The 12,889-nt window shown below is 37.4% G+C and overlaps 1 protein-coding gene across 1 annotated transcript in view; it reads left to right on the forward strand.

Moving 5' to 3' along the window:
* The window catches only part of LOC150084109 (uncharacterized), a 44,763-nt gene that overhangs the window by 22,380 nt on the left and 9,494 nt on the right, over window positions 1-12,889 (forward strand). The window contains exons 4-5 of the mRNA XM_090376120.1: window positions 6,869-6,998; window positions 12,216-12,466. Coding sequence (XP_090232246.1) covers window positions 6,869-6,998; window positions 12,216-12,466 — 381 coding nt within the window. The remainder of the gene's footprint in view (window positions 1-6,868; window positions 6,999-12,215; window positions 12,467-12,889) is intronic.

Here is a 12,889-nt window from a genome sequence, read left to right on the forward strand (position 1 = left end):
CATTTTAGGTGGTCCGGCAGCATTCTCGAGGCATTTCTGGATAAGAAATGGAGAAAGTGCACCTATTGGTTGACTTGTTTGGGAATGTATTATAAGAAACAGAGGTGGTTCCTTTTTGGAAACTTCTGTTCTTTGTCTTTTAGGATGGGAGGTGTCAAAAAATCAGTTTGGTCTGTCCTTGAACAGGTTGAGGCACAAGGCACAACAGATGGATAACTATCTTTGAGATCCATGTCAGCTCCTTTTAGCTCCGGGCAGAGAGGCTTTTCTGCCAAGGTTACCGGCCCCGCCACGGGGAGGCAGGAGCAGTGCCGCTAGAGTGACCAACCGGTGTAAGTTAGTTTGTTAGTTTAAGGAAAGAAAAAAGAAAGGTGGTTTTCCTTTCTGTAACTTACTTACAATTCGTAAGAGTAAGTTAACAATAAATAGCTTTAAACGTAAGAAAAACTTTCCAAATTAACAAGAACTGTCGCAGTAAGAAAACACTTTGTAAATAGCTCAGAGAATCGCTCAATCACAATAATGCTTGGCACCCAGGGCCGCAGCCTCGAGTGCACTGCCGTTGGCTTTACCATACATGAAGTGCATGTCCACATACTCTTCGTTGCTGTAACCTCTTTCCATGTTGACTATCTTTTGATGATTACTAGTATGCCGGCTACTTCTCAGAGCATTGAGAAAGGGAAAATGGAGAGAATGAGCATAACCTAACCTAAACAAACAAGTCAGTGATGGATCCTAACTCTGTACAGTTCACCTTGTCAGTGGTGGATCCCAACTAGAAATGTGCATTATCTCAAAAACGATTCACTTTAGGGCCCATGTTTACTAGGTTTTTTTGCATATTGTAGTCTGTACGGTTCACCTTTAAATTATTGACCATCACTTTTGAAACACCTTGTATATACTGGGTGATTCACTACCAGCGCAACAAACTTGCAGGTGTAGGGGGAACAAATACGAATCGGAATATCACATAGCATTGCAGGTCCGAAATGCCTTCATCATGTAGTAGAGGACGTTGAACGGGAGGTCACGTGAACAGCGATCCCTCTGGAAGTCGGCATTTGCAAACCGTTTCTGTTGAAGAAACCAAGTAGCAAAAGTCCTCCGGAGTGGATAATCCGCAGGCTCCAATGATTGGACGCATTGCAGATGGTATGAACTCATTTGGTTTGTTGACAGTATCCTCCATACAGTGGATTGAGACCCAATCGTTGGCCTATCGCTCGAGTACTCGTACTCAGATTGCCTTCTGCAAGACGTGTCGTTCGCTCTCGATTCACGGTACCTCTTGCGAAACAACCAGTCTCACGTAGCCTTCTGTGCACACGTGTGAAAATCGTATGATGAGGAGCACGCCTGTGCGGGAAACGGCGCAGAGCGGCACGCCCATTACAGTCCACAGCTCCATACGCAAGGTGCATGCCGGCCAGTTCAACGTTTGAATACTCGTCCATCCTACTGCCTCGGGAACCGGTTCGCAAATACTGACTTCCAGCAGGATCGCTGTTCACGCAACTTCCCGTTCAACGTCCTCTACCGCATGATGAAGGCATTTCAGACCCTGCAATGCTATGTGATTCCGATTTGTCTTTGTGCCCTCTACACCTCCTGCAAGTTTGTTGTACTGGTAGTGAATCACCCTGTGTGTATATATATATTAAAGAGTTGTATTAAATATTGAATTAAATGTGCATAAATGGATGTGAAAGTTATACAAAGTGCCAGCAACTAGTAGGGTGAGGAAAATAGAAAAAGAAGTGTAGTAGATTTGTGAAAGATGAAAGAATGTTAAAATCCTAGAGGTTATGATAAATTAAGAAAATTATGAGCTGAATTACCAAGCCAATATAAAGTGGGGGAACTATAAAGGAAAATTAGTAGATCAGAATAATAATAAAATGGAAATAGAAATAAAATGAAAATGTTATAGCTCTCATCAGATATGGGGGGAAACATATTTAAAAAATAGTCAAATATAGGTAATGCAAATATGTATGATCTAATATCAGCAGAAATAATTATTTGATTTTGTGTTTTTTTTTTGTTTGTTGTTATGTTTGTTATTTGGTTTTTAGGAGCATTAGCAACTAAGGCCATATTGCTATGGGGATATGTGGTGGTCATTCCCTGACCTTTCCGTATTTGGTGGTCACAGGCTCGAACCCTGGTCTAATCAAGAAGCGTGTGCTACATACTGCTGCTCCTGCCCACCTGGCTATGGAGGCACCTAATTATTTGATGTCAGCAGAAATAATTATTGTGGGTGCCTTCATTTGCAGGCACCCACAAATATGTATATTTGCTAAGGATATGTCATGTCAGAAACAGGGGCCTTACATCTTGCCATATTTGCTGTGTTTTTGATGTTTGACCCTTAAAGTTGACCGCTGAAATCATACGGCATTAAGTACTTTTTATTATTGTTTTTTACTTATTTTTTATGTACCTTCCATGTTCTCCATACTTTCGACTTCTGGTTTTGTTAGCCCATTCCCATTATCCTCTATTCCGCTTTTTCTACCAAACTATATTCCATTATGGTCGTTGGGTTCTTTCTGCTATAAATAGCAATTCATTGTAACTATTTCTTACAATCTCTCTTTAATACATTTTTACACACACACACACACACACACACACACACACACACACACACACACACACACACACACACACACACACACACACACGTATAGAAAAAAAGGGGGGGGAGAGAGCAACGATATAAACCAATGCTGCATATGCCCTATGCAGCATTGACTGGAATTTGTGGGTAGGTCACATAAGAAAATATACTGTCAGGTGGCTATTCATAAATACAGGATGCCCCAAACCTTAAAACAAAAACGTTTTTGTGTGAATAGGGTACATGATACAAACATGAAAGCAATCCAGGTGATAGAGAATACCTTCAAATTTTAATTAGAGGTGTTTGATGTGGGCACTTTTAGTTACTCAGTAGATCCCCTGCATAATCGATTTTCTCACATATTTGGCACAACATATCCCTGTCAACATGAAGGTTCCATAAATTCCCTAGCATAGATGAAATATACTCAAGGCTTTTCAATAATCCCAAAGAGTAAAATCTAAAGTAGTCAAAATCTAATCTAAAGTAGATTGTAGGAGCCACAAAATCAGTGCTCCTGTTCCAATCCATTTCCCAGGAAACAGTGTATTTGGGTTTGCACGAAATTCTTTGTGGTGAGATGACAGAGCTCCATCTTTTTGGAAACCAAACCAACATGTCCTCATAGACGATGCTTGTGACAGCAGCTTCCCCAAAGAAGAAAAGTCCATGCATGATGTCACACAGATATAAGGAATGCAGAACTGGAATTTGGGGAGTACAACGTCTACAGAAAGGATAGATAGGATAGGAAGGGAGGAGGGGTTATGCTATTAGTTAAGAAACACACAAAATCCAAGGAAGTGAAGCCAGTCGACATCGCTGGACAGTGCAGTGTAGAGTCAGTTTGGTGTGACATAAGCATTGGGAGATCAAAATTGAGAGTAGGATTGTGCTATAGGCCTAATGACTCTGATGAGTATAATAAGAAACTGTATAGGGAAATAGAGTTGGCCAGTAAATCACAGAGTCTTATAATGGGGGATTTTAATTTCCCAGATATTGACTGGAATTTGTGGGTAGGTCACACACTAGCAATGCTTTTGTGGATTTATTGGATGATTGTTTTCTACATCAGCATGTTCGGGAGGCAACTAGAGGAAGTAATACTCTTGATTTGATTATCAGTAGTGATTCTTCATGCATTAAGAATCTGCAGATAAAGGAACCACTGGGTGGCAGTGATCACAGTGTGCTGAAGTGGGATTTACTCAAAGAGGTAACTACCATCAGGGGTAAAGGGAAGGGTTATTGCTTTCATAAAGGCGACTACGATGGTCTGAGACAGTATTTAAATTCTATACAGTGGGACCAACTGATGATGTTACCAACAGCAAATTCAAAATGGGAAGCATTCAAAGAATTAATCCTGGAAGCTACTAGGCTTTACATACCAACTAAGAAATATTGTTCAAGATTTAGGCCTAAATGGATGTCAGATGAACTAATGAGACACATGGCAGAGAAGAAAAATGCATGGGATACATACAACTTAACACGTGACACAGAAGCCTATGATAGATATAAGCTGGTCTGTAATCAAGTCACAAAGGAGGTTAGGCAGGCAAATGCAGATTATGAGAAATCTTTGGCAAAGGATGCAAAGAAAAACAGCAAAGAGTTCTTTACTTATGTAAACTCAAGAAGAAAGGGAATGAATCAGATTGGTCCACTTGATATCGATGGTTCAACTGTTGATGATCCTGCTCAGGTAGCTAACAAAATAAATGAATATTTTGCATCGACATTCACACATGAGGAGTTGTTCGGCAAGGGGAATGCCAGAGGTGTATTCAACTCTGGCAGTAAGCTAGATAATCTTGTAATAACTGAGAGTAAAGCAGAGGAGAAATTATTGAAGATAAACACAAGAAAGGCAGCTGGGGTGGATTGGATCTATCCAGTTATATTAAAGGAGGCAGCAAAGGAAGTAAGCAAACCCTTAGCCATAATTATGAGAGCTTCCTTGGACTCAGGGCAGATACCCATAGACTGGAGTAGTGCAAATGTGACTCCAATTCACAAAGGAGGATCAAAGGCTGACACAAGTAATTATAGACCTGTGAGTTTAACTTCTGTTCCAGGAAAATTAATGGAGGCACTGGTTAAAGAAGCACTGCAGGATTATCTAGACAAGACTTCAGTTATAGTTTGGACACAGCATGGTTTTGTTAAGGGGAAGCCTTGCCTGACCAATTTGATTGGATACTATGATGCAGTCACAAAAGAGCTGGATTCAGGGAATAACTTTGATATTATATACTTGGATCTTAGAAAGGCTTTTGATACTGTTGCACATGGAAGACTGCTGCACAAATTGGAGCAGTGTGGCATTGGAGGCAAATTGCTGCTATGGATAAAGGGGTGGTTGAGGGGGAAAAGACAGAGAGTGGTAATCAATGGACACTGCTCATTGTGGACTACATATTATTAGTGGAGTCCCTCAGGTTTCAGTGTTGGGTCTATTATTGTTTCTGTATTTATAAATAATATTGGTGATGGTATATCTAGCTTAATGTCCAAGTTTGCAGATGATACAAAGGTTGGCACAGTTGTTAAGGACACTACTGATGCTATGAGCTGCAACAGGATCTGGAAAGGTTGAGCAGATGGGCTGAGAGGTGGCAAATGAAGTTTGACATTGACAAATGTAAAGTACTACATATAGGAAACAGCAACCCCAGAGCAACGTATCAAGTCTGTGGTACTACACTGACAGTGGTAGAGAATGAAAAGGACCTGGGGGTAATTGTGCAGGCAGATATGAAGTTCTCTGAGCAGTGCAGACGGGCTGCAAGAGTAGCTCATGGTGTTTTGTCAATGATATACAGGAATTTTTCTAGCAGGGATAAGGAGGTGATTATTCCCTTGTATAAGGCAATGGTCAGGCCACACCTTGAGTACTGTATACAGGTCTGGAGGCCTCATTTTAAGAAGGATGTAGAGCTGCTGGAACGAGTACAGAGAAAGGCAACAAGATTAGTGAATGGAACAAAGGGTTGCTCTTTGAAAGAAAGGCTTAAGTTTTGCAAATTACAGTGTCTGGAGACTAGGCACTTGTGAGGTGATCTGATAGAGGTGTATAAAGCCTTGAATGGTTTGAGCATGCTCAGTGCTGATGGGATTCTTCCTTTTGCTTAGAATAATCACCTGAGAGGGCATAATTCAAATTGGGGAAAGACAGATGTAGGATAGGTGTGGGGAAATTTGCCTTTAGCCAGCAGGTAGTTGGTTGGTGGAACAGACTTCCATCCCTTGTTGTGGAAGTTGATAGCCTAAATAAATTTAAGGCTCAGCCGGACAAGTATTTCGAACGAACGTAGGGGTGAAGTGGAAGTTTTTTTTTTTTTTTTTTGGCTGATGCTGCATAAGCTTGCTTTCTTGCATCATATGCCTCTACTAATGCTAATGCTAATGATTACAGCTTTGTGATTATGTTGGTATTTACTATAGTGCACACATTTTTCCAATTGGTGAATAAAAACTTGAAAATGCTGTATCACCTCGAAGTGGTTTCAGTTATGTATCATGTACCCAATAACATTTTAGGTTTGCAAATGAGGTTTGTGGACACCCTGTATTTTATACCTCATAAAAAATGGTTATTTTTTAATTTTAAGACAAATTTGTTTTGTGGTATATCAGGCACATCCAGCACTGAAAATCATACTCAATAGTAATTATACTACAAAGGAGTTCTCACTTGGAATTTTCACTTTTTATGACATCAATAAAGGCTATTTACTATTAGTTATTTTCATTTGGAAAATTACTATTTTTTTTTATGTCGGCTTATTTTTGCTATTCAGGCTGGAAAGGGTTCGTTATTGTACCAGAGTGAATACTGCATTATTTTGTGAATTTCCACATTGCAGGTGACATGATTTACCGTGGTTCCCCTAATTTTTTTTTTTTTTTTTTTCTTCTTCTCCTTTAGTGGGAGTCTCTTTCCAATGAGAAACAAACCCACTAAACAACTGAATTTGGTGAGTGTTCCAGCAATGGCTCCAACAGAGTTTTGAAAATTAGTTCTGGCACAGAAAGTGTTCACAATTTGCTATCTTTTTTTCATTTTTTTTCAGTGAGGAGAGCCTTTAACACATCATACAATGCTTCAATATCATCAGAGTTGAAAAAAAAAAAGTTAAATAAATGTAGAAACACATGAAACTTTTATTGTATATATTTGATGTGTAGATAATAGACAGATTTATTTTTTCTTTTTGTTTATAGTTCGTCAGTTACAAAAGAAGTGGAAACACATCAGAGATAATTATAAAAGAGATAAAAAGCAGCCTAATTCCAAAAAGAAGAAGTATATCTATTCTGATAAACTTGTGTTTTTAGACAAAATGGAACAAAGGTAAGTTCCCTTGACTACTATTTCCGTTAAATAAATTGGCAAAATTATGAAACTGTTGGGTGTGCTGCTGCTGCAAGGGTGGGGGATAGAATCGTTTTTAGAGGCAGTTTCAGGCATGGGTAGCATGGTTTTTCAGGTGGTCTCAGGTGTGGGTAGCTTGGTTATTTCTCCGGGAAACTAATGTTTTTTTGTTCCACTCACAACAAGTCGATTGCAGAACACACACAATTTATAGTTATATTATATATACAAAAGGTAGAGTAATATGGCCTAAGTTAGCGTTAGCATTAGCATTAGTAGAGGCATTTGATGCAAGAAAGCAAGCTTATGCAACATCAGCCAAAAAAAAAAAAAAAAAAACCCACTTCCACTTCACCCCTCTGTTCGTTCAAAATACCTGTCCAGCTGAGCCTTAAACTTATTTAGGCTATCAACCTCCACCACAAGGGATGGCAGTCTGTTCCACCAACCAACCACCCGCTGGCTAATGGCAAATTTCCGCACGTCTATCCTACATCTGTCTTTCCTCATCACAGATATAAGGGATGCAGTTCTGCATCCCTTATATCTGTGTGACACCACGTCTCTGATATCCCAACAATATCTGCCTTTGATGTTTTGAGCAATGCCTCAAATTCATCAAATTTATTTACTAAACTCCTAGCATTGGTGTACACGCAAGTATACCTGCACCTGTTTCTATTCTTAGCTACCCTAACACAACCCATGTGTTTACTTGTACCGCAATGGCTCCCAGCAGTCTCTGAAATACCATGCATCTTGTTTTTCAGGCTTCTGCTCATTCTAATAGAAGCAGTGCAAGAATCTCTTTCACCTCTGCCAGTGGCTACTGTCAATCTATTGGTCTTTGTCTCCCCCCAAGCTAGCAGTTTTCCGACCCACCTAACACTGCCTCGATAGCATCAGCAAATATTCTTGCACCCTTTCTATTTAAGTGTATCCCATCCCTGTAGAAGCAATCTCTCCTGTTAACAAGTACAGTCCAGGCTGAAAAAAATTCTACCCCTTGAGCCTTGCACAATCTTTCCAGGGCCGAATTGATCGACAAGGCTCTCATCATATACTCCCTCCTATCGTGTCTGGGCAGAATTGCAGACACTTTCAAATTCAACCCTAATTCTCGGCTTTTGTTCAACAGTGACCTGTACTTGTTAAGTAATTCTGCCGGTCTCCTACTCTTAATATTATTAGTGCCAACGTGTACAACTATATCACCTTTTGTGCCCTTAAAAGATGATATTCGCTCTACAACGTCATCAACCTTTGCCCCTGGCAGACATACCCTGGTCCTGTTCCACCTATCTTTTTTACAAAGCATGTTCCCCGTTTCCCTGACAATAGAGTCACCAACAACTACTAGTTCCTTCGAGACCAGCGCATTCTGCCTTGGGGGTTGTCTCTGTGTCACGCGATGCCCAAGTGCAAGCTCTGGCGTTGATGTGGGCAGCTGAGAGCTTGATGGGCCCCTCAATTTAGTTTCTTCGAGGGCATCCACCCTCGAAGAAACTACTCAAGCTCTCATATAGGCCCATAAGAACGCCGAGTTGTTGCCTGATATCGATACACTCCTTGCATCGCGCACACACAAAGACATCCCCCTTGGCAGTATCATGTCCCGTACCAGATTGCTCTGCAAACATCAAGCAAACAGTGCATTTTATAAGGCTGTGAGTCAGAGGACAACTGCCCCCCTCAGTTCTGCTCTGAGCCACAGCACTTCCATTAGCTTGAGCCTTTTGCTTTGCTGCTCTGGTCTGAGTCATGATTCTATTAATTTATTAATTAATTATGTTATGTTATTAATTATATTACGTTTGTAATCTAAGTCGTTATATGTATTTATTTAAACGTACAATTTAACTGCTAACGAAGTTCAACTAACTCTATCTAGTACGGTATATCTAGTATGGTATCACAATGGCGGGAAAGTTAATAACGGTAGCGGTAGTTACGAACACGTGGAAACCCTTACCGATACTTTTACAAGGCCGAGTAAAGAATAAATACACCAAATTAATCAAAAAATCACAAAATAATGTTATACTACTAAATTTAAATCAAAAGTTTTAGAAAAACAATAATTTCAAATCAATAAATAAGAAAAATCCACTTAGCGGCTTGGAACACGACCGTCACTAGTAGCCTCGTCAGCAGGACATTGCTGTTGCACGACAGTGCTGTTTATTGAGTAGTGGAAGCCTGGGGTGACCTTTGCTCTCATACTCCAAATATCAGCATTGGTGTGTAGGCTGGTTCTGGGGATCTGGAGAGGGTCATATGTGGGCCACTCCTCCAGATATCTGGACTGGACTGTTTTCTGCCACTCAACAGCATGGTCTGATCATGAGTATTGGTAAGATGCTTGAAACTTCACCTTAAACGTATAGTGGTTTAGGTAATTAGCTTAATAAACAATATTATTAATTTCACAAAGTATGTGACTGGTGACTGGTATTAATTATAGTAATAATGTTAATGGAAAACAACCCTAACTATATTTTTTTCTTAAATAATTGTCCTTAAATGCAAGAGGGTGAGGTGTGAATGTTTACTGTAATTAAATTGTAAGTCTTCATACCTACATCTTTTATTGAATAATCAGCACCTACACTCAGCATTACAAGGGTGATTATCAGAGTTTTATGGTCTGATTAAAAGTATACCAGCATGTATTTCTGCACTCAACGTCATTAAGGGATTATGGATTACTGTTCCTATTGCTCTGGTATATTTGTATAATTATTGATAGTGAAAATCTAACAGTACAATTAATAAGAAAAGATATTTTGTATTTGGGGTAGAGAGAAAGTAGAAATTCAATATTGAATGTTAAATGTAAAGCATATTTTATTAATGGCGTGGCACCTGTGGCAAGTGCCTCACTTGTGCACCTCTAGCATTGGCCCTGAATTCGATCAGGTGGTGATTACTTTGAATAAAAATAAATCCATTTTTTAACTCCTTCAATTTGCATTCTTTTTTTGTTGCAGCAGTCCAGGAACTTTTTTCTACCACACCTCTTTTACCTCTACTATTTCAAGTTCCAGATTGTTCATATGTAAATATTAAAGTTCTTTATAATAACATTGCATCAGAAATGAGACACATACCAACTTTTAATAGCCAAAGAGCACTGAAATACAAAAATCTAACTTCATCAAAATTTCGTCGAAAGATTAATTAACAGTGGGGTTGGAACAGTAATCCGTAATGCTATTCCAATTCGTCATCATACAGTCATCTATATACATTGATATTTATCACTTAAAGTCATCTATATACAGGAGAACATGACAAATTCAGCATCATCTGAGCGTAGGACATGCCAGATTTTTGAAAATTCCAGTTTTTTGAAAGTTGTGCATGTAGCCTAAGTATTTATGGGTCATTTGTATTATGTATGTATTCTATAATCGGCATGCTTCAGACTAGCAAATAGCATAATGCTATGTATTGATTAGATGCAAAATATGAATGCATGAGCTTCAACTTGGTAACAAAAGAAGTATGCTTTTTTGCTAAGTAAATAATCTAAAAAATATTTATTAGATAATACAGTATCTTTGATTAGAGTTCTGTGCTTGTTTACTGCATTAGACCTGCACTGCCAGTAACAGTACCTAAACCTGATCCGCATTGTTTGCACCCACAAAAATTAAATATATAAATAAAAAATTTTAATTTAAGAAGAACAGTGACCATACAAATTTCATACACAATGATAATACAACAGTTATATTTAAATTAAAATATATCAACCACTACTATTAATATTTTCTTATATTGTATATATACATAAAAATAAGAAATAATATATGAATTTAAAAAAAATAATGAAATATTCATACCTCACATTCTAGTCTTACATGGGTCCACTGCATTAGACCTGCACCTGACACACCTGCATTAACTAGAACCCAAACCACATTATTTGTACCTGCAAGCCGATGCACAAACATAAAATAAAAAAAAAAACATTATTAAGAAAATTTCGATTAAATTTTTCACACTTCAATAATAATACATAGCTTTAAATGAAACTAAATAAATTAATAATATTAATATTTTATTGTATTATATATAATGCATAACAAAAAATATATGAATTAAAAAAACATTCATAATATAATTTTAAATTTTTAGTAAGTTGCTGTGTGGAAAAAAACCAGAAAAAAAAATGAGAAAATCCAGATGCAAAAAAACTCTTTTGCTTACTGCACTGCCACTGTTGGCAGGGATGGCAAGAATTAAATCCATAAAATAAAAAATGAAAATACAGACAAATTTTTTATGTGATGATAAGTTACTTAAATTATACAGTAATTTTGAATTTACCATGATGAATACAATCCTAAGTTAGTATTCATTATATCTGCAATTTTTTGGTAACTTTTAATGAGGTTTTCACTCATTTTTGTACTGAAATATTTAATTTTTATTGTCAATTCAATTTCTAATTCTGAAGCACAAAGTGCAAATTTCATAATCAGAAGCCATATGATATAACAAAAATAACATCATATTCAAAGCCCTTGTGTGTAGAACAGTTTGTATAATTGTCCTTCTCCCCACACTGGATGGAAAAGATCTGAGTTCGAATCCCATCAATAACAAGAGAAATTTCTAGAGTTCTATTGCACAATATGGCCGAGTTGATTGGTTTCAGGCAAGGGGAGCATATTTTGCTGAATTGAAAATACTTAGCAACTATGATATGCAACCTTGGAAATATGTAAAACAGGAATTGGTGCTTGGAAAACAATGCACAGAGCTGGCATCCATGGTCCTTTTTATATGTCTGGTAAGCAAATTTCCCCTCTGCTTTTATAAGGTCCATTACCCTAAGAGAATTAATCAAAAAATTAACAGATTTTTCATGATTAAAGACTTCTGAATGCCTAATTTATGAAGTTCTACTGTACCTGAATATTAAAATAAGATTAGTTAGTGTATGTTTCATAAAATTTTCAGTGCTGACCTCTGATTTGTAATAAAAATTATTGACGATAAATTTTACCGAATAAGAAATTGAGTTCATATATTACAGATTATTTATGTTGAGTCAGCATGTTAATCTAATAGGTGATAGTAATTCTAATAGCTTAAATCATACACAGTGTCTCAAATATTAACCTGAATTTATATAAATTTATATAATAATAATAATAATAATAATAATTTTTTTTTTCTGAACAGTACTGAAAGCAACTTTAGTGAAGCTGATAGGGAACAAGATGGTGATCAAATAAGTGATGATTCTCAGGCTATTAAAGAGAAGACAGATATTAAAAGTTTGATTCTCCAGGTCAAAACTCGACCATGTTTATGGGATCTGAATGAGGAATCATTTCACAATGAGGATGTTAAAAGGAAAGCATGGAAAGAAGTGGCTTCAGCCTTATGTTCTGATTGGAAAGAAAAAAATATCGCCGAAAAGAAACTTAAAAGTAAGACATTGCATTTGAAATATTTGTTCCAGCAATCAACTGCCCACTGGCTAAAGGCAAATTTCCACACATCTATTCGACAACTGTCTTTTCTCAATTTCAGTTTATGCTCCCTTATAATAACTTAGTAATTACAATAGCATAAATAGTTAATGCTTCATAAAAAAAAAATGTTATTTTTTATTTTAAAATATTCATGTTGAACTTTACAATAATCCCTAGGTCATTTTTGTTCTCCACTATCCTGATTATGGTACCAACTAAATCCTCCAAAAGATTTCTCATATTTACATGGGACTGAATCTGCACCTTTTTTCCTCAATTTCCTGGAATTTGACAAGGCATACGACCAGTTCCAAATAAGAGCTTACCATATAAGCTGCTACATGTTGGAATCATATGGAAAAATCCTTAGATTGATGG

The sequence above is a fragment of the Mastigoproctus giganteus genome, chromosome 6 (genome assembly GCF_048544385.1).
Source record: "Mastigoproctus giganteus isolate SK-2022 chromosome 6, ASM4854438v1, whole genome shotgun sequence".
Classification (NCBI taxonomy): domain Eukaryota; kingdom Metazoa; phylum Arthropoda; class Arachnida; order Uropygi; family Thelyphonidae; genus Mastigoproctus; species Mastigoproctus giganteus.